The sequence below is a fragment of the Solea senegalensis genome, linkage group LG5 (genome assembly GCF_019176455.1).
Source record: "Solea senegalensis isolate Sse05_10M linkage group LG5, IFAPA_SoseM_1, whole genome shotgun sequence".
Lineage (NCBI taxonomy): Eukaryota > Metazoa > Chordata > Actinopteri > Pleuronectiformes > Soleidae > Solea > Solea senegalensis.
In genome coordinates, this window is record NC_058025.1 from 22,342,052 (window position 1) to 22,362,572 (window position 20,521).

General features: G+C 43.9%; 1 protein-coding gene across 2 annotated transcripts in view; it reads left to right on the forward strand.

Annotated features, from left to right (window-relative positions):
* cux2b (cut-like homeobox 2b) overlaps nt 1–20,521 on the forward strand; it is a 102,526-nt gene that overhangs the window by 72,972 nt on the left and 9,033 nt on the right. For both annotated transcript variants that reach the window (XM_044025816.1, XM_044025817.1), the window contains exons 5-17: nt 8,108–8,248; nt 8,776–8,911; nt 9,181–9,263; nt 10,057–10,123; nt 13,391–13,439; nt 14,135–14,239; nt 15,402–15,593; nt 15,702–15,760; nt 15,863–15,911; nt 16,004–16,103; nt 17,466–18,095; nt 18,896–18,997; nt 19,502–20,340. In XM_044025816.1, coding sequence (XP_043881751.1) covers nt 8,108–8,248; nt 8,776–8,911; nt 9,181–9,263; nt 10,057–10,123; nt 13,391–13,439; nt 14,135–14,239; nt 15,402–15,593; nt 15,702–15,760; nt 15,863–15,911; nt 16,004–16,103; nt 17,466–18,095; nt 18,896–18,997; nt 19,502–20,340 — 2,552 coding nt within the window. The remainder of the gene's footprint in view (nt 1–8,107; nt 8,249–8,775; nt 8,912–9,180; nt 9,264–10,056; nt 10,124–13,390; nt 13,440–14,134; nt 14,240–15,401; nt 15,594–15,701; nt 15,761–15,862; nt 15,912–16,003; nt 16,104–17,465; nt 18,096–18,895; nt 18,998–19,501; nt 20,341–20,521) is intronic.

Consider the following 20,521-nt stretch of genomic DNA (forward strand, 5'->3'; position numbering starts at 1 on the left):
ATATATCAGTTATCCACTTTGCTTTGAATGCAGAGACACTCACTGGCCACTTTATTAGGTACAAAGTACACTCACTAAAGTGGCCCCCGCTGGGGTTCTGCTGTGCTGGAAGATCCACGTGTTTTCTTTCTCTCTCTCTGAGTTACTGTTTCCTCTCATTCCATTCCTCTTCATTCATTCATTCATTTTCTAATGCTTTATCCTCCACATGAGGGTCATGGCTGGAGCCAATCACAGCTGACATAGGGTGAAAGGTCACAGGTCGTCAGTCCAGACGAGCAGTCTCACACTCACACCCACGGTCAGGAGTGTTTTTGATGTGAGAGGAAACAAGGATGCACACTGGCAACAGCCTATGATTATCATCAGCAGTAATATAAGAAAGGATTAGTATACTGTATATATCAATATAATATTTATACACATGTACACACATACAGTATTTGCTATGAATGTTCATGTTTTAAACTGCAATTAGCTGCTTTCACAACTAACCACACACACACACAGGGAGAACATGTGACCTCCATGCAGAAAGACCGGGCTTAAACCCGGGTCGTCATCATATATCCAGTTTACTGATCAGATTCCAGTGTGATAATGCTCCACTGCTCAATAGCAACTTTAACACAACAGTCAACTCAAAACAGGAATAACTTTTTGATGCAAGTGATTGGAGTGTTTTTCCCCCCTCTCTCTTCTTTTGCCTTTTGTGAGGCCCCTAAGCCAACATGTCAATCCACGCGAGTGTTTCATTAGTGCTCTGTATTTTGATCCGCCTGTGACATCTCCCCATGCTGTGTACTGTAACTCCCACCCTGTCTGCAGCTTGAAAGAGGCTGTTAACACTGTTTCCCTAACAATGTTTATGTCACCTCCGCACGCTTTTGATCAGTGCAGACAAACACACTTCTCGATCGCTTTTTAAAAACAGTGCAAACTTCTGCCCAGATTCGTCAGGTTCTCAGTGATCCACCCGTCGCGTCTCTTCCTCTCCTCCTTCCAGAGTCTCCTCTCTGCCAGAGAGTGTGTGTCTGTGTGTGCGTGATGGAGCTTCAGCGTCTGATTTGTTGCCACCTCCGCGAGAGCAGTTGAGGTGCTGTCGCCAGGGGCGTAGCCCTGAGACTGATGCTCCAGGTGTTTGCTCTTCCTCACCTCCTCTCAGCCGCGCACACACTCATCCCTCAGGATCCACCCGCTCCCTCTCCCTCCTTGAGAACGCGGCGTCTTTTATGTGTGAGCGTGGAGCTCACAGAGACTTTGTGAAGATTCTCATCTGAATACACCCTTCCAAGAGTGTGTGTGGGGTTGTGTATGGTCGTGTGTGTGCCAGGCCTCAGGCATGTCTGAGTGTGTGTGAGTGTTGAAATGTTATGGCAACAGTGCTTGCTAGTGGTGACCACCGGTACTGCAGAGCAGAGGACTCAAAGATGCAGCCTTTTTACCACTTTCACTCGTGCGTCTGCCCGTGTTATGAGTGCCTCGCATGTTCACATCGGATGTCTCCTTTGGCTACGAGATTATGTGAACAGAACACTCTGACCGTAGTAATCCAGAGTCATTCAAATGCATAAAGAATAGCTGTCCTTTTTCAACCTTCCTTATACATAAGCAAGTACCAGAAAGTGATGCCTGCGAGGCACAAGTGAGCTGGTTTTATTGTAATTGTGTGGCTAAGTACCTGCAGTCAGAATGCTGCTGCTGCTGCTGCTGCTGCACGCGTTTGTGGCAGTCTGTCGGAAAATAAGGGCGTATAAAATGTGATGGAAAATGAAAGCTCTCTGGGCGGGACGCGATTATGCACAAGTGATTAATAAGAGCAGTAATAAACAAAGGCCCAGGAGATGTTTGAGGTGCTTAATAATGCATTATGTTCATAAAAGAGCCCGGGCCTCTCCAACTGATCCCTGTGGAGTAGGAGACCCCAGAGGGACCGGAGGAGAGTGTGCTCTTAAAAGAGTGTAGGAATGTGTGGGATTCATGCATGTATGTGAAGAGAGCAGACTGCTGTGTTAATCTATAGTGATTTGTCTCTCATGTGCCATAAGTAAGAATGTTTTTTTATTATTATTTTCCTCTGATTTCAGCTGTTTTTTTGGATGTCATCAGCTCCACTTTGTTCACCGCAGCATCCTCTGTTCATTTTAAACGCTGGGAAAAAAAAAAGCGTCTCCCTTTTTGATGTCACTCCTTCTCCGTCCTTCAGTGTGTCAAACAAAGACGTGGCAGCGCGGTGGAAAAATAACAGGTTAAGAAGTTTGTTTTGTTCACACACAAAAGGCAGCGGCGTCCTTCTTCCACCTACCTTTTTATATTCCTATCTTCTCACTCTATCTGCCACATCAAGGTAAAGTGAGACTTCAGTTCACCGCCTGAATGCCAAATGCTTGTTGGTTTAAACAGAGAAGTCATGCTCAAGAATTTGTGGAAGAATTTATTTTTTGTATTTGAAACTAAGGCTTGATTTCTCCTACATTCCATATATCACTTACATTGTCTATGGAGGTGAAAGTAAAGTGTTCTTTCAACCTAGTTTTGGTCCTTGACAACAATATTACAGCAGTGTTACTGTTTGTTGCAGCAGCAGTGGCGGCGGCGGCAACAGCAGCGGAGCATGTTTATGGACCTTGAGTCCACTCGGAGGAAAAAAAACAAAAAAAAAAACAAGACTGTTTTGAATGAAAAGAAAAAACCTTGGAGCACAGCCTTGTAAATTAATTTGTTCGTGTTGTATGATGGGAACACAGCTGGCCTCATTAACATGCGCACAACAAATAATTATAGCTTTTTTTTTTTCGCTCTTCAGCCAGCCAATGCTTGGCTAATGGGCTTGCTGGGTTAATTATGTCAGAGCATAATTACACAGGGCCCAGGGAGACATAATGGTGCACCCTGCTGCGCCCACACCGCCTAATGATGGTGTATCGCTGACAGGGCCAAGACGGACCGCCCCGACACACCTGCTTGTCTTGGCGCAAAACTGCTCCGGTCCACCCCCTCCCACCTAGACACACATCCTGGACCGTCGCAGTGTCCTCTCAGTTCCACCCACACTTCCCCAGGAGCTCTCCCCATCTTCTCTACAGTATCTGCCTCCTGCTTTGAGAGGAGCAAGTGTCACAGACGCGGCAACACAGTGACCACAAGGCGGCAGCTACAGGGTGGCAGCCTCATTATCCCTCAGCTGATGAAACTCAATAATAACAGAGCTGGGACTGTGCAAAAACAATTAAAACTCACGCTCAACTTTTATTAGCTATTAGCAACTTAGGCTTCATCACAAGCTCTGCCCTATTTTTGGAGTTTGGCTGTTTTCTTAAAGCTGCAGTGTGTAACTTTTTGTTGTTGATGTCATTGTTCCGCCTCAGGTCGGTCGTCATGAACACAAACCATGCAACATTGTTATTTTTTGTGCTCCATATTTCATCTGAAAACAGGCTCTGTTAAGCAGTACTGAGGGAGCGTTTGTGTGTATACAGCAGCAGTGCAGGGGCGGGTGGGGACAAGTAGCTTTTATCTGCCAAACATTGGCTTTTTTTGAGCAGTAGAATTCACTGCTGAAAATGTTTGTGGCAGATTCTTTGTGTCGTTAGATCGTTAATGTGCCGACTTTTAAGCATAATTTAGATTTTTGTTATTGTGTCACATGATGATCATTATGTGGCGTTACAAAAACCTGAGAATAATACACTTCCACTTTGGGAGAAATCACTGTGGATGGAAGTCAGGAAGTGAAATAAATGAATAAAGAAATGAATGAGAGACGCTGTTTCATACACAGCCTTTATGAAACAGCTAAACTGGAACTCCTGCAAAGAGCAAATGTTGCATTAAAGGTCCAGTATGTAACATTTAGGTTATATTAATGTGACAAAAATGTACGATAATTCTTCATTTTTCTGTTTGTACATTAACTTGATTGAATGAATTGTTGTCGGAGAATCAGCGTCTTTGTCACCTGACATAGTTTCCATTTTGTTGACCTGTTTTTGCACATTGAGAGACAAAGAAGCATTAAGAGACTCAAAAAAATTATGTTTTATCCTGTTTAAAAGCACTAAATTACGGGACATTCTCTGATCCTTTTATGGTTAAAATAAATAAAAAAAAGTCCAGATGAACATTTTGAGGGTTTGGTGTTAAAGGGTTAATGACACAAAACTGAAAACACATCAAATACTGACGCAAACTTAAGTATCTTTACCCATTCTATCTTCAGAGTGCGTAATCTTTTTAATAACCTTTTACAAAACACAACAGTGATTCAAAAGGACACACAAACTGAGCTTCAGTGCTTCTCTGTGCTTGTTTATTTTTATTATTTTCCTTTTTTCTCAGAATATCTGGAGTGAAGTAGCCCTGACCTGTTTCCGAGGGTTTTATTTAGTCGTCACAGAGGTGATCAGAGCGGTCAGCGGTCCAGATTCTGTGTCATCATTACAAATGTTTCTGTTTTTCTTTTTGGAACCGAATGTCATTTCATCGCGAGGCTCTAAAAATAGACGTATTATCATAATAAGAACACTTCACATATGGATCCTTTGCACTTTCACATGCACACGGATTCACTGTTCACGGAAAATGATCCTGGAAATTCTCCTTGCCTCGTTGGACTCGACTGTCTCTACGTTCCCAGACCTCAGCGAGTTCTTAATTATAACTGTTTAGAAAGAGTCAAAGCTACAAAAACACCATCCAGGTTGTAATAAGCCAGAATGAATCCCGCACTGCTCACAGCTCCTGAGCGCGTGTGAAGCGATGCGTTCACAGTTCCACGATGAGGTTATTGAATGTGAAGCTGTGTGTACCCTCCAGAGTTAGAGAAGATGATGTATTAAGTGTGCTGTGATTTATTAGCTCAAACGAGCCGCCGTTGCCCAATCAGTTATCATGACCTCAGAGCAGACATCCAATCACCCATAATTAAGATAAGAGATGAATTTAAAAAACGGAAGCGTTTATGTGACTCGCACGCTGCCCTGTCAGCTCGGCTCGTCTCCTGATGAACACGGTGACAAGTTTCCACTTTGGTTTGTGGGAAATTCCTCATACATTCAATTTATTGTCATAGTTTAGTGCAAAAATGACAAGTGCCCGATAATTTAAAGCTGCAGTGATCACTTTTGAATGCAAACAAATGTCCATGACATTCAAAGTATTGTCAGAAGAGTTCACACGCGGTGGATTAAGCCCATCAGCTTGTGATGTTTTGAATCTCACGACTCCGGAGCCTTTATTTTCATAACCACTGATGAAATTCTTCCTCCCACTGCCGTCTCAACTTAGCACAATAAATATACAACATGCAACGACAATGGCTTTTAAAAAGTTTATGAAGTATAGAATAATTATAATACTCAAACATTTCCCCAGTGACTTTGAAAATGCTAAATGATTTATTAAAGGCACTTATTTTTGTTTGATTTCACCCTGATTTGATACAATTCTAATGGAAATGATCAAAATGTATTCATGCTGTAGGGTGCAATGCATAATGTATATATACAAAAATACCCAGCATATATTATTACTGTGATTTAGGTGTACAGTGGGCTGCACATCACCTGCATAGGTTACTGTATTCACTATATGGACAAAAGCATTTGGCCAAACTGGTGGTCCGGGGGCCACATGTGGCACATCTGCCACTGAGGTGATGGAATATAGACAGAATATAAGACTATATGTATTTGCTAAAATATTATTACTATTATTATTATGATAGTAATAAGACATATGGTTGTAATCATTGCTTTATTAAATGTATTACACTCAACATTAAATGACATATATTTAAGCTGTTTTACATTACAGTTGAATTTTCATAAATGTGTTTTTATTGTTGAGTGTACAAACAAAACAAGCACTTTTACTTTGCAATTCTGTCTAATATTATAGTGAATATCATATATTACCCACCCACTACTACTTTTTTTCTCTAGACCAGCCCCCTCTTGACTAGACTAGATGCTCATTGGCCCCCAGGTCATTTGAGTTTGACACCCCTGCTTTAGGCCTCTTATCTCCAATGAAGGAGAATTTTAACACTTCAGCCTACAAAGACATTTTGGACAATGTCATGCTTCCAACTTTGTGGCAACAGTGTGAGGAAGGCGTGGCGCACAGAGCCCTGACCTCAACCCCATCGAGCACCTTTGGGATGAACTGGAACAGAGATTGTGAGCCAGGTCTTCTCGTCCAACATCAGTGCCTGACCTCATGAATGCTCTGCAGAATGAATGAACGGACACCAATTCCTGTAGAAACACGTGAAAATCTTTAGGAAAGTCAACCAACTCTCTCCTCTGTCTTCCACTCGTACCTTCAGAGCTCTGTGCTAAAAAGAAAAGCAAGCGGAGTAAGTGGACCTTATTATCTCCATCAATTAGTAGCTCTGTTTTCCAAAGTTCTCAGCTCTTTCTGGACTCTCCCTCCGTTAGTGAGTGCAGATCCCAGGCCCTGGGAGAACATCCCCCCGCTGCTCTACTTTGATGGGGTTAATTTTGTATACAGTCTTAAGTTCTATCCCTTCACTTTAAATTTGACTTGACTTTACTCCGCTGCTACTGATTGATAATCCTGGCTCGCCCATGTGTGAGAGATCCCTTACTATAATCTCTGCACTTTGATCATTAAAAGTTGAAAGGATATATGGGAAAGAGGCTGATAAAGTGATTTCTGTGACAGTGGGTCGATGGAATAGCAGTGCTTTAAGTCATCCTGTTTGTCTTAGAAGAGCGCTGCTCTTAATAGTGATGTCCCTCGTGACTGATGCAATATCTCCACGCTCAGTGTAACAACCAATGCCGACAATGCTCGACTGTAAACGGGCCTGGGAAAAATAGCTCAATCAATTAAATGGCCCAAAATGTTTTTGTCTGATGAAAATGCAGATGTGGCGAGCTGCAATGCGAGGCCAACGATTTCAACAAATTGCACTTTGCCGAAGTTGCGGCTCTCTGATGAGCGTTTATTTTCGTGGCCCCCGCCGCCTCCGACTTTGCATTCTCCCCGCGACGCGTGGCAAAGTTTAAACGCCTGTGTGGCTCCAACTTGTTATGAAAAAGCCACTTCAGTCGGTGCCCGCACTGAAGAAGGGATCCAATTGGGTTTCCACACAGAAGTCTAAGATGAGTGGATGAAAGCTGCGGGAGAAAAGTTTGTGCAGCAAAGCAGCGATTTTCCTCCTCTTTTAGAGTTTTGAAGGGCTGTGTGTGTGTGTGTGTGTGTGTGTGTGTATTGTGCATGCATGGAGCTACACCCCTTGTCAAGGAGCTCCCCTGAGCTTCCCTCTCTCTGCTTTGGCACTAGAAGTCACCTCCTTTGGTGTTCAGCAGGCAGGTACACAACAGGAGCAGCTCCCTCTCTCCCTCTCTCCCTCCCTCTCTCTCTCTCTCTCTCTGAGCTGTTGAACTTTTCGGGAGGGGAAGAAAGGGAAGGGGAAGATTAAAAACAGCGCTGTGATGTGGAGTGCCGAGCTGCCTCCTGAGAATTCCTGGCATAATAATTTAAATGATCAAATGATACAGAGGAGACTTGTTAGCTGAGAAACAGCCTCCTAGTTGGCCCCATGGGCCCGGTGCTGCCGCGCATGCATTGCAAAACAGCTCCTCTGTTGTGTTAAAGAATCCCGCTTTTTTTTTTTTCTTCTTCTTCTTCTTCTTTTTTTTTGTGCTCCCTTTTCAGGAGCAGACTTTTTCTACACTTTGCTTAGGTGCATACTCGGGTATTAAGACTGCGTCACAGTTCTTCTTCACGTCTTCTCTCTCATTCATCAGCATGTGAGCAGACTCATTAGGTGTGAGTCCTCTACATGTGACGGGGGTCGGAACAGCACTTGTGTCACTCGGTCCAGCCTGTGAACATTTCAAAGGCGCCTGAGTGGGGGAAAGTCTTGGAGTCATTCTTTGGAAACAAGTCTCAGTGGAATAGTCTGTTGAAACTGTGATGCAGAAAACTCTGTAAAGTGCTTCACACACAGTAAAACAGAAAAGTAGGAGTGTCTGGATGTCATGTGGATCTCAGTAGATTTTTTTTTTCTTCATAGATTTGTTGATGTGTCTGTGTGTGTGTGTGTGTGTGTGTTGTTGTTTTTTTCTCCCCACAGATCCAGCTCCCGTGCTGGAGGCCTCACACACCCTGGAGGAAAGGCTACAGCAGCTTCAGAGTTCGGCCCCAGACGGCGAGGCCCTGGTACGAGAGATCAGCGGGTACTGGAAGAAACACTTGGAGTGCCTTGAAAAGACAGGTCAGGTCAAAGGCAACTCTACTTAAATGCTAATGTTCCTTTAATGCAGGGCTGACGTTGCTGCTGCTGTTTATGTCGACGAGTGCTCAGAGAGATTTAAATGTTCCAGTGTAAAAGAAAAGTTGGAGTGCAGTGGTTCCTCAACTACTGACTAAATGAAGTTAAATAAAAAAATAAGCGCTTTGTTTTTTGAATACAAATTTGTTCTCTGAATTTCCAGGATCGTTCATATGATTTTTTTTTTTTCTGGTTTCTTTGAACTTGTTTACCAAAGAACCCAGAATAAAATGTAATATCTTTGATTATTTTTGAGTTTGGGCATCTCTTACCTCTTTGTGGACCAAACAAATAATCATCAAAACCACAGCGTAATCGCTAATGGAAATTATTGATAGTTGCAGCTGCAATAAAAGGCTTTAAAGGTAATAAGACGTTTCATATTTAAGGCATAAGCACAGGAAATTTTGTTATCTTGTGGATGTGAGGCTAAAAAGTTGGCTTTCATTCATCTTTTTCCTGCCGTGCAGGGCTCACAGAGGACAGTCCTGGTGAAGCCGCCCACTCCAGCTCTCCATCCTCTCTGATGACTCCCAACAGCACACCCGCTCCTGGGGCCCCAGGTTCCCCACAGCCCAACTATCAGGACCAAGCTGAGGACCGAGGGTGAGAACCAGTCAATGTTCCATTTATATTTCTTAACCAGTTTGTCCCAGGTATTTCCCCCCAAAATATTCATCAGTAACTGTTTGGAATTATGAGGATTTTTTGTTCTTATAGTCATTCAGTGTAGTGGCTCCACACTTTCACAAATAAAAACCGGCGTTCCTCCTGTGTTTAGTTTCTCCTGATGAAGACGTGCTCCCTTCACAGATCGTAGCGTTCAGCATGTGGCCATGACGCAGTGAAGGAACTAACAGAGTTGTCTCTTTCAGGGAGGAAGAGGAGGAGAGCGCTGACGTTAGTTTGGCTGACAGACTATCAGAGGCCGAGGAGAAGATCAAGGGCCTGCATTCATGTGAGTGCTTTAAAAATAATGGCTCGTACAGTCTCTGTTGAATTGAATTTAAGCCTGTTAAACAGGCCGCATGCGTTTCATTGCAATACAGCGCCCCCTGCTGAAACACTGTCGCATTGTTTACACAAATGGAACAATGTACTATTATAATAGTCCTTACATGTGATAATAACGCGATCAGAAAGGATGATTTTCAACGAGTTCAAATGCAAAACAAGGAAAAGACACTCAAACTCAGCGATGCTTGACTATGAAGTTAGTTTAAAGGTGCAGAGTGTAGAGGAGCAGATACGGCATGCATTCAATGACCCTTGTGCAAACACACTATACAGTACACTCCACTAAATATGAACTCACCAACGTCTGCTGCTGCCACCTAGTGGTAATAGATTCACTCCTTAATTGGAAGCAATTCAATAATTTGAGTGAATAAGTGTATAGTTTTACTATATAATACTATATACATTCACATCATATGCACATTTGTTGTTGCTCCTTGGTTGGGCTTGACTTTTCCGTGTTATGCATATTTTTTGACCATGCATTAATTACCTTTATGATTATTCTGGAGAATTTCTGGGAAGTATTTCTCTTTGTTTTGAAATTAAGCAATATTAATTATACACAATATTTGCATATTTGCAGTAATTTGCAAGTTCAATCGAATGAAATATTCTAAATATGTGTGTACTAAATTAATAGATGAATTTAGTTGTGCACTGTAAGGTAAAGGTCAGTGTTTGTGTTGGTGTGATTTTTCTGAAATGAATTCATCCCCCGTCTGTCTCCCCAGCTTTGAACACTGCACAGACAGAGCTGCTGGACCTGCGGTGTAAATATGACCAAGAGATGACGAAGAAGTAAGAGTCCGCTTCAGACTTTATCACACACAGCGCTGTCACACTGTTATTTTATAGCCTTAATAAAGTCCCTGCAAAACCCGGTTATGCTTTTAACTAGTATAACCCACACACACACACACACACACACAACAAGGGCCTCGGTGCTTGAAGAACATCATCTAGAGCATTTCCTAATTTTGCCGCTTAAACTCTAGTCCAGTGTGGAGCTGAGGAATGCCATTGTAAAGGCTGCGAGTGAGAGTGACTCAGCCACTAATGCGGGTCGATGAGAGAAGTCGGTGTTTGCCTTCACTGGCAGCTGGGCCTTGACAGCCCTCAAGAAGAATTGCTCCATTTAAAGATTGCTTCAGAAAACACTCTACCTTGTCCTGGTCTTTGAGCGCAATGTATCCACCGCACGCCTGAAATGAATCTGAGCTTGTATGAAGGATGTCGATAGACATTCAAAGCAAACACTCTTTTGTTTGGGTTGTGCTCCAGAGCACAGTCAGCCGCTGCTAATGGATTTTCCTCCCAGGCTTAATCCATGGTGCAATTGAACTGATGTTTCTAGACCCACTGCCATCCATTTTGTCGGGTTGGACACCTTTTTCAGTTTGGGCTTACCTTTCATGTGCAGCAGCCGCTTTGAAAGAGCATCTCTGCTGTGCAGTTTGTCATTTCCTGTGCGTGTGTGCTGCTGTGGTCACAGCACCGCTGACCCCCAGAGCTCCAGCTGCAGTTGTCCGTCCCTGACCCTGAGCCTCCGAACACGGAGCTCCTCTCAATTACTCTCACTGACCGTTTCCTCAATGTTGATAAGAAAGACTATTTGTCTGCTTTGGCTTGAGTAGTCCAGCAGCTAATCAATACAAAACATTTTCCGTACTGCACAAGTTCATTAAACGTGGATGTGACACCTGTTAGTGTTTGCTGTCAGCGGGGCGCCGCGTATCCTGGCGTTATTGATGGGATGGGGCCACGAGCAAAGACCCACTGAAACCAGGACTGCAACACACAACACTGACACAAATCCTTTTAGTCTGAGTCGGACTGGTTCCACAAATCACTGTAGAAATATTAGACGACTGAAGGCTGATGTCTGTTGGAGGGTCCCAGCGCCTCAGGAAACCAAAAGAACTCACTCACTGAACATTTTTTGACAATTCTACAGCCATAAAATCTAAATTTAATCCAGGAGGCCTGAGAATTAAAGCCTCAAGGAGGATCTCAAGGAATACTTTCCCCACTTTCAGAGTGAACAAAGACCAGTTTAACTGACTTCTTTGGCCCAAGTATCAAAGTGCTAGTGCGTTATCAGATGATACGGCCTACACATAAATGTAACGTCATTTTTTGTTCATGAAGACCAAACAGCCTAACGTTACGTACCGCAGCTTTAAGGCTAATCACATGGAGACAGTTTGTACAGTCAGGAGTAAACATGAAAGTTAGCGATTGCTCGGCTCAGTTTAATGTGAATCAGGGCGAAAAAATAAGTGTTATATTTGTGATTTGTAAGTGATATTTTCATTGAAGATTTTTGTTCCTTTGGTTTAAAGGACTGCTGTGTCCTGAAACTCTGCACGTATGTAAATCAATCACAGCGTCCTCGTTAATTCCGTATCCATATCTACCTTTTGAAAACCTGGTCCCATGTGTGCAAAAGGAAACTGTTGAACTTCAAACACACCTCATGAATAATCCCGCTGAGTCTCTGTTTAAATTAGACAACTCTAATTGTTAGATCTGTGGAGGGAAGTAAAGCAGGAGTTCAACCGCAGAAGATTTCTGAGGAAACAAAATCAGTGTGAGCATGTGCAGTGTGCTTTTTCTTTTTGCCCCAAACAATGAATGAGCACAGCCACAAATAAAGACCTGGAGATCAAAATAATTATGACAATAATAATAACTTAGAGTAGAGATCATGTCACTGGTTAAAGTACGTCAGAGGTTTACATATGAGGTGGGTGTTAATGGCACATTAAAGATACAGATGACGAACAGAACTTTAAAATATAGGAGAACAAAATGTTTTCAGTGCTTTAGTGAACTCTTGACTCTTTCTTATTACAGATGACAGTATTTAAATTGCCAATTAATGCTGCGTTTTTATGTGTATCTGCGTCATTACCTCGTCTATGAAGCCATAGTCCATAACAATCAGTTCTCCCACTGGGGTTTGATTGTTTTCCTGAGCTCTACGATGCGGAAATGCACTTCCGTTGACTAATAACGTCACTGGCGAATTTCACTACTCCTCTAAACAGCAGCGCCTCCTAGTCCGGGCACACCCGGTGACGTACTTTCAACCGTAGAAGAAGGACCTTCTTCTTCTTTTACGGCTGAAAGTAGTAATATAAAGCAGCACACAGCACCAAACTTCACCTAAAGTAAGGAGCAGTGCCAACAATATTTATATTACAATTTTTACAAACCGTAAAACTGCCTTTGTGTGCTTGTTTTGTCGTTTAGCATTAGCGATAGCCGGCTACAGGCTAAGCTACACGCTTGTTTGCATTTGTGTGAGTTTATCATCTCGGAAGCCACAACGTTATCCACTACAGGCGTCCTGCAGCAGTCTTTCACTTGTCAAAGTGTCTTCTGACTCTGGGATTACGGGATTACGGCATTACTCAATGTTTTGATCATTGCTAGGTGACAGTAGCTGCTCATTGGTAGAGGTCCCAGGGCGTTAGGAAGAAATGGGCGGTGGTGTTGTCTAGCGATGATGAGCTGGTGTTTAGTATTTACTGCACTGCAGTTAAATTACGCTGCTAATGTGAAAACATTAGCAACATACATTTGCTTAAATATAATGGGTTTTGTTTCTTGTAGTATTACAATGTAGTGACCAAGCATGTTCTAATTATATACATGTTATATATATATATAGTGGCAATGCTAAAATAACAGCTGCACAGAGCAAAAACTGCTGCTGTAGAGCTCCAGTGTCCCTTAGCACACAAATATTTAGCTGTTTCTTTCTCTGCATTTGGTATCATATACGTCACGGCTGACTGCTTTAGTTACATGTGAATGTTCCTGTGTGCGTTGAGAAAATAAAAATGGCCGTGTGTCTCGGAGCGTCCTGTGCGCCATTAAAGCGGCGGTCATGTGTGAACTTCATTTTAGGATGAATGATGTAATTAAAGAGATGTGCGGCAGCAGTAATGGACCTGTGTGTATGTATGTGTTGGTCACTGGAGAGTCGCGAGTGTTTCCTCTCACTAACCCTGCCTGTGTGTGTGTGTGTGTGTGTGTGTGTGTGTGTGTGTGTTTCAGGGCAGTGGAGGTCGACGCCATCATGGCAAATCTTGAGAAAGCAAACCAGGTGAGTACAGTCGCCTCCTGCACCTCTCTCTGATTGAGATGCTCCTTCGCTGAGGTAATCACTCCTGTAATCAAGCCTTGGCTTTAATTAGACTCTCTCCGTCCTGTGCACCCCCTTCTTCCCACTTCCTCCCCCTCACACCTCCCTCCAATGAATGTGTGATTAGTGAGTGTAAACTTGATCCCCTGTCGCTGGGCACGCTATGGCAGCATGGCTCCACTCAGCAGAGAACAGGAGGCTACCGTGCGCGATTGATGCTGGAGCGTCGAACGCCGGGGTTCTTAGTTATCTCATTGCCTTGATTGCTTCCTATCCTGGTGATACCTCTTCTCCTCTGCTCCTTTCTTCTCCCCTCTGCTTCTCTCTCTCTTTTCCTCACTCCGCTGATGTCTGCCAGCAGCTCCTAGATAAATGTCCTCAAAAACGAATCATTAATTAGCAGACTGGGTGTGACAGAGCAGGTAAACAGTTTTTGGGAATAAAGTGGGCCGACTAAGCAGCACCCTCAGCAGAATAAACCGGCGGCTGCGCTTGTCTGCGCTCTGTTTTTTTCCCGCTCGGCTCTAAATTTTCCGAGCACAGGCGCCTCCTTTGATTAATGTACAGTATAAGCTCTCACCTTGATCATCTCATTAGCCAATTGATGTGGCTGGTGTTTGGAAATTGTAACACTGTGATTCAATTTTTGTGCACAGAGAGCGGAAATGGCTCAGAGGGAAGTGGAGAGGCTAAAGGAGCAGTTAGCCAGCAGCCAGAGTGCCAGCACGGGGACCTGCCATCCAACAGAGGGTCCAAGCAGGGTAAGGAAGATGTGGTGTCCTACAGTATTTACTCAGAAGGTACTAAATACAGGTACACTGTAAAAACATCTATCCTGACGGTAGATAGTAGAAATCCGTCTCGAATTCCTCCTTCGATCCGATCACAAGACCCTGGTTAGGAGGTGGTTTGAGGACACGTGGCTGCATTCCTGTTCATGCATGTACACAACAGGAAGGATCATACACTAATTCACAGTATTAAATTTTGAGCTTCACAATTTCATGTTGCAGCAGACACAGATGAACACACAAACACTCCTGTACAGTCAGACGCTTCAATAACATCATTTTGTCATCACGACATCAGCGCGTGTTTGAATTAACAGCAGGGGGAGCCAGATCGGGTCTCATGTGGTCACAGGAGAGGCATCTATAGGGTGCATGTCACTGACACAGGGTGAAAGGCAGGGTACATCCTGGACAGGTTGGCCGTCTATTACAGGGATAACATACCTATGGTCAGTTTTAAGTTCCCAATTAACCCAGTGGTTCTCAAACCTTTTTTGGCGGGCCCCCCTTTGAAGGAAGAAACATTTCCGGGCCCCATTTTTCCTGCTTACGGTATTCAAAAAAGTCAGAAGTCTGTCATCTTCATCCCCCACCACATTCGCCACATTCCAAGACTGAGATACGCAGTCTTACGACTCTGTCGGATACGCATCGTCTTTCCTCCTCTTGGATGTTTTTAAGTGTTTAAGTAAGACACTTTTTCATTCTCGCTCCAACGCCAAAACATTACTTCCACATGCTCCATGTTTTGACCTCAAAAAACAACCACGAGTGCCAACAATGCGAGCCACATCTGCCAGATCTGGACTAATTCAGTCTTTTAGTTATGGACAAAGGCTTTGAAACGTTATCTTAACTTTGGCAGACAAACCTGTGAAGAGAAGTGTCATATAGTTTTTAATTGGTATGGAAGTATTGTTTCAGATAGGTCATTATCAGATCCATTGACATTAATTAAAATAGTGTTACCTTATCATCTTTGCAAAAGTGAAGATCTCTCACTTCCCGTCTGCCTGAATAACATCAGCGCCGCTCACAGACGCAGTAATTCGCTGGCTGTCCTCAAACATTCTCTCACCTCCTCACTCCCCTCACTTCTCCCTTCACTTCTCTGTGTGTGTGTGTGTGTCAGGAGAAGAATGCGAAGGGCGAGGTGTTACCATCACAGTTGGAGGCCGCCTTGCTGGCTAAAGACCGCGAAATCCTCCGGCTCCTTGAGAACATTCAGCGGCTGCAGTTCACACTGCAGGAAGTTCAGGAGACGTCGGCCAATCAGATCCTGGAGCTGGAGCGCCAGTTGGCATACAAGACAGAAGCTATTGAGGTGAGAGGCTGCGACACATGACAAGTGAGAGAACGCGACGAGCAGTCACTCAGCCCTCAGTGGCTCCGACAATTAACGCTGAATGTTTCTCGTTTTTTTCCGTTTCAGAGATTAGAAGCTAAACTGCAATCCCAGATTGATTATGAAGAGATTAAAACTGAACTCAGGTGAGTAATTTGGGGCCCACGGAATGTGACGTTCATTCATAACGATGTGAATTTATATTCAAAAGCCTTGAGTCTCTGTGTGTGTGTGTGTTCTGTCTGTAGTATCCTAAGGGTAATGAAGCTGGCCTCAGCTAATGGCAGCTCATCTCAGGTAAACAACAATAATTATAGCGATATGTAAAGCTACAGTAAACCATTAATGACCATTAACAGCTTTTGTGTGCGTTGTGTGTGTGTGTATAGGAGTCTGCCAAGGCTGCAGAGGCTCTTTTACTGGATAAAGAGGCGTTTCTTCCATCTCACAAGTACCTGATGGAGAAGGCTCGAATTTTGCACAGCAATGGTAAAATAAATATCTGTCATGTTTCATTCTCTGTCTGTTTCTCTCCTGGTTTAAATAGTTTATATCTCAAGGTTGTGAAATTTGAAGAGTTTGTGAGTTTTGTCAAATGGCTTTCTGACGGTGGTCAATTCCAGAAACGACACACAAATGGAAAATAAAAAATGGATCCTTTGATTAAAAAAACAAACGTTATTTCAGCACAGCTTGTTTTGAAGTTATTTGACTGCAAGAACTCTCTTTGAGTAGATGTGACACACACTAAATCAATTTCAATTCTGATTCAATTGTGCAATCCACAATATACAATTTGTGTATTATTGGTAGCCTAAGTCTTTCATTCTGCAATAAAAATAAATAAAAAAATGAGAAAACTAAATAAAAAATCCTACCACCCCAAACCAAATCTCCTTATGTGGAAATCAGGCTTGATGTCTTTATTCAGTGGGGATTCACTTCTTTCTTCCCTCTCTTTTCTTTAAAGGAAACATGACCCATTTAATGCCAGACATAAGGAGTTTTAATACTTCACAAACAATTGCTGCAATTCTGTCCACTTAGATTTGGTACGACTGCGAAGTTGGTTTTGAAGAGTTGGAGATCAGGCTTGTTAGCGTAGCATAGCTGATTACCTTTAGCATCTGATTCTTTCCTCCCATTTGGCACTAATCAGATATGACCCATGAAGGTGTAAGCAGGAAAAGTGGCCTGGTCAGATGCGGTGACCTGGTCAATGTGACTTACAGTAAGCGTCCTTAAAAATAGGATGGGGGTGAATGATGTAAGCACATGTGAACACTATCTTCAATCACATGACTCTCTTTTGAAGGACTCAAACCAGCAGGCTCATGCTGAGCTTTCAAGCTTTTTCAGGATTTCTAAATTTCTAATTAACACCTCTTTCATTTATTTTCGGGGCCTACTATTCATTTTCAAGTCATTAGCCACGCCCACTCCTTGGCTCGTGTCCTCAAGAGTTAACCAGCGTAAATGCGGATATCAGATATGAGTCACTTTTCAAAGTAAGATTCGATTCAGGAGCCACTTTCCGTCTATTAAATGGTCATTGATGCATCTTGGTGCACTTTCTATTAGTTTCTATAAATGAAATGTGTAAGCTGGTAAAAGTAACAACTACATTGAAAAGAAGTAACATCTTGAATCACAATTGACATTTAAGACAAAACAAACTGAATCATGCTTTTAGTTTAACAGCTCAGCATCATTAGCACCTGTGTGGCTCTTGTTTGGAGCACATAATATCTTATAATATCCTCAAACTCGTTATTTTGTGGCAGAAATTCCATTCATCATAAAGTGGACCTGTGAGTTATAAGTCAGGTTTACTATGCTTTGTGTCACCAGATGATGACCAGTCTGATGATGCAGTCAGGGAGACAGGCAGACCACCCGGCTCCCACTCGTCCTCCTCTCAGGTGGATGGCCGTGGCTCCACCAGCCCAGGCCTCCCCACCCTGGATGGTTCCTCCTCCAGCCATGACCTCCTGCGTCCGTTCTCCGTGTCGCCGTGCTCCTTGGACCGACACTCGGGGGACCACGTCCTCCACAAGCAGCTCCTTTCCCCACACTTTAAAAAGGAGGGCCTCATGGCGTTTCCCACGGCCCTCTACGCAGCCAAAGCTGCCCTCATGTCAGCGACCCAAGCGTCTGCGGCAGCAGGCAGCGGCGACGCTGGTTTGCCCAGCGACCAGTCGGAAAGCGGTAGCTCAACGGCAGGAGACGATGACCAGCTGGACACGGCCGAGATTGCCTTCCAGGTGAAGGAGCAGCTGCTCAAGCATAACATTGGCCAGCGTGTGTTTGGCCACTATGTGCTGGGCCTCTCTCAGGGCTCGGTCAGTGAGATCCTAGCGAGACCCAAACCCTGGAGGAAGCTGACGGTGAAAGGCAAAGAACCTTTTATTAAGATGAAGCAGTTCCTCTCTGATGAACAGAACATCCTGGCACTTAGGACCATCCAGGTCCGCCAGAGAGGTGAGTGGAAACGGCAACAGTGACACCATTTTTTGAGAAATATTAGATCAGCGACGAGTAAGTCGCTGATCAAGGAGTAAGACAAGGAGTTTCTGTCACACACTGGACCTTTAAGGGAAAAAAAATGTAAAACATGTCAATCCTGTATACATGTCTACATCTGTGAATCCTTAAATAACTACTTGCTGTTTAAAACATGGAAAGTTTTTGATGTAGCTGTCATGATGATGCATTTCACCATTTTCTTTGCCGTTGACTTTAAGAAAATCCAGTATGTGTTATTTTGTTGCAGTACAGCACCCTGCTGTTTTAGGAAATTCAGTCAAAACATGAATCTTTGCATTTATTAAATACAAATCTGGGGGTTTTAGAGATTGCCTTCATCCTGCAGCCTTGTTTTGTGTGTTCAGTGAGGCTTTAGATAACCTGGCAAACAAGGTGATGGCCTAAACTACCCTTACAAGAACCGTGTAGTTTTAGAAAGGGTCTTTTGAGAATTGCTCATGGACCTGTGTACGTTTTGAATCGTCTAATCTTCTTGGACCTCATCCGTGACTTCTTCACGGCTTCCTCTGCCATGTTACTTTTAAACTTTGTTTTCTCCCTAGATTCGCAGCGTTTGAAAGTTGAGCTTCCCGTATACTGCAACCTCAGACAGCACGCGCTCAAAGGCAGCCATTGATCTACCAGTCAAAAGCAAAGCTTTGGAACTGCTCTCTGATCAACCATCCCACTCACCCCCCTCTCCTCCTCTCTCCCCTCTCTCTGTCTCTATCTCTTTCTGTTACCCTCTGTGGCAGGGAGCATCACTCCGCGCATCCGAACTCCTGAAACTGGGTCAGACGAAGCCATAAGGAATATCCTGGAGCAGGCCAAGAAGGAGATCCAGTCCCAGAGGGGAGGTGAGGATGGAGCTGCGAGTCATAAGTCATCGCTGAAAGACATGCTAATTGATTTCTGTTTAAATTAACAACGATAATGAAACATTTTGCTCACCTGCTATGAAAAATGCAATAAATACTCAAATATATCAGTCGGTCATTCACTCAAACCTTTATTTAACAGACAAATCAAACCCACCACCTTCTTGCTGTGAGGCAAAAGTGTTAACCACTAAGTCACCATGCGCAAAACGCACAAACCTAACCTGATAATTCTCTCAAGACGTTTGTTACAAAATAGCAAAGCACGACCCATTTCCTGCCTGCACAGACTAACTTTGTACTTTTATATGTTAAATAAAAGGTTAGAGTAATTCAAGAAATGACAGATTTGAGCTTTTATTGCAATTTTATAGAGTGCCTGAACTTTTCTGGAAATAGGGCTCAGCAATTAAATGCATATAATGTGGAAAAGTGATTTCTGAGTTGTTTATCACTGTCAATTTGTGTCTCTTTCTTGTTCAGGTGATTGCAAGTCATCTCTGAACAGCTCATCAGGCAGAAGCAGTAATGGAGCAGGCAGCAGCTCAGATGAAACCATAAAGAGCATTCTAGAACAGGCCAGGAGGGAGATGGAGGCCCAGCAGCAGGCCCTGATGGAGATGGAGGCCTGTGGGAGAGCTTCCACTGCCAGTTCAGGAGCACAAATGGAACATCTAGGACCCCCGGAGCGCTCCAGGAGCCTGTCTTTACCAGTCTCCATCAAACAGGAGGAAGGGGGCTGTGTTACCGTGTGTATGGCTAACACCATCAGCAGCCCGCAAACACCTCTCAGTGTGCTCTCCCCGGCCGCTTTTGTCCAGAACATCATTCGCAAAGTCAAGTCGGAGATCGGAGAAGCGGGCACCTACTTTGATCAGCACTGGTCACAGGAGCGGAGCTCGCTGGGCCTCAGTATCGGAGGCAGCTCTCGACCCTTCAATTCAGTCTCTCCTTCCTTGTCTTCCTCCTCCTCTGGGCCCTCTGCGTTGCCCCGGCCATGGCCCCGTCTGGAGAACGGAGAGTGTCTCCCCAACAGTGAGGAGGCCTCTGCCGCCGAGGACGAGCTGGTGCTCAGCAGGCCGGTGGAGGTAAAGGTGGAGTCGGACACATCGGTAAGCGGCGAGTCTCCAGGACCCGGCACAGGACGCCTGTCCTACTACCCGGCGTACATCCCTCGTGCCCTCAAGCCCACCGTCCCGCCACTGACTCCAGAGCAGTATGAGATGTACATGTATCGAGAGGTGGACACCATTGAGCTGACCCGGCAGGTGAAGGAGAAGCTGGCGAAGAACGGCATCTGTCAGAGGATCTTTGGTGAAAAGGTCAGATGTTGCTATTATCTCTTAATTCATGCATACTGCGATACACCAAAAAAACACTCAGACTATTCACATATATTCAAAGTGAATTGTGTCCTTGAACCCTAATTATGGGTCCCATCATTTCCCACCTCTTCTGCTGCTTATGTAAAAAATAGTAATTAGGGCCTGAGCACTCACACAG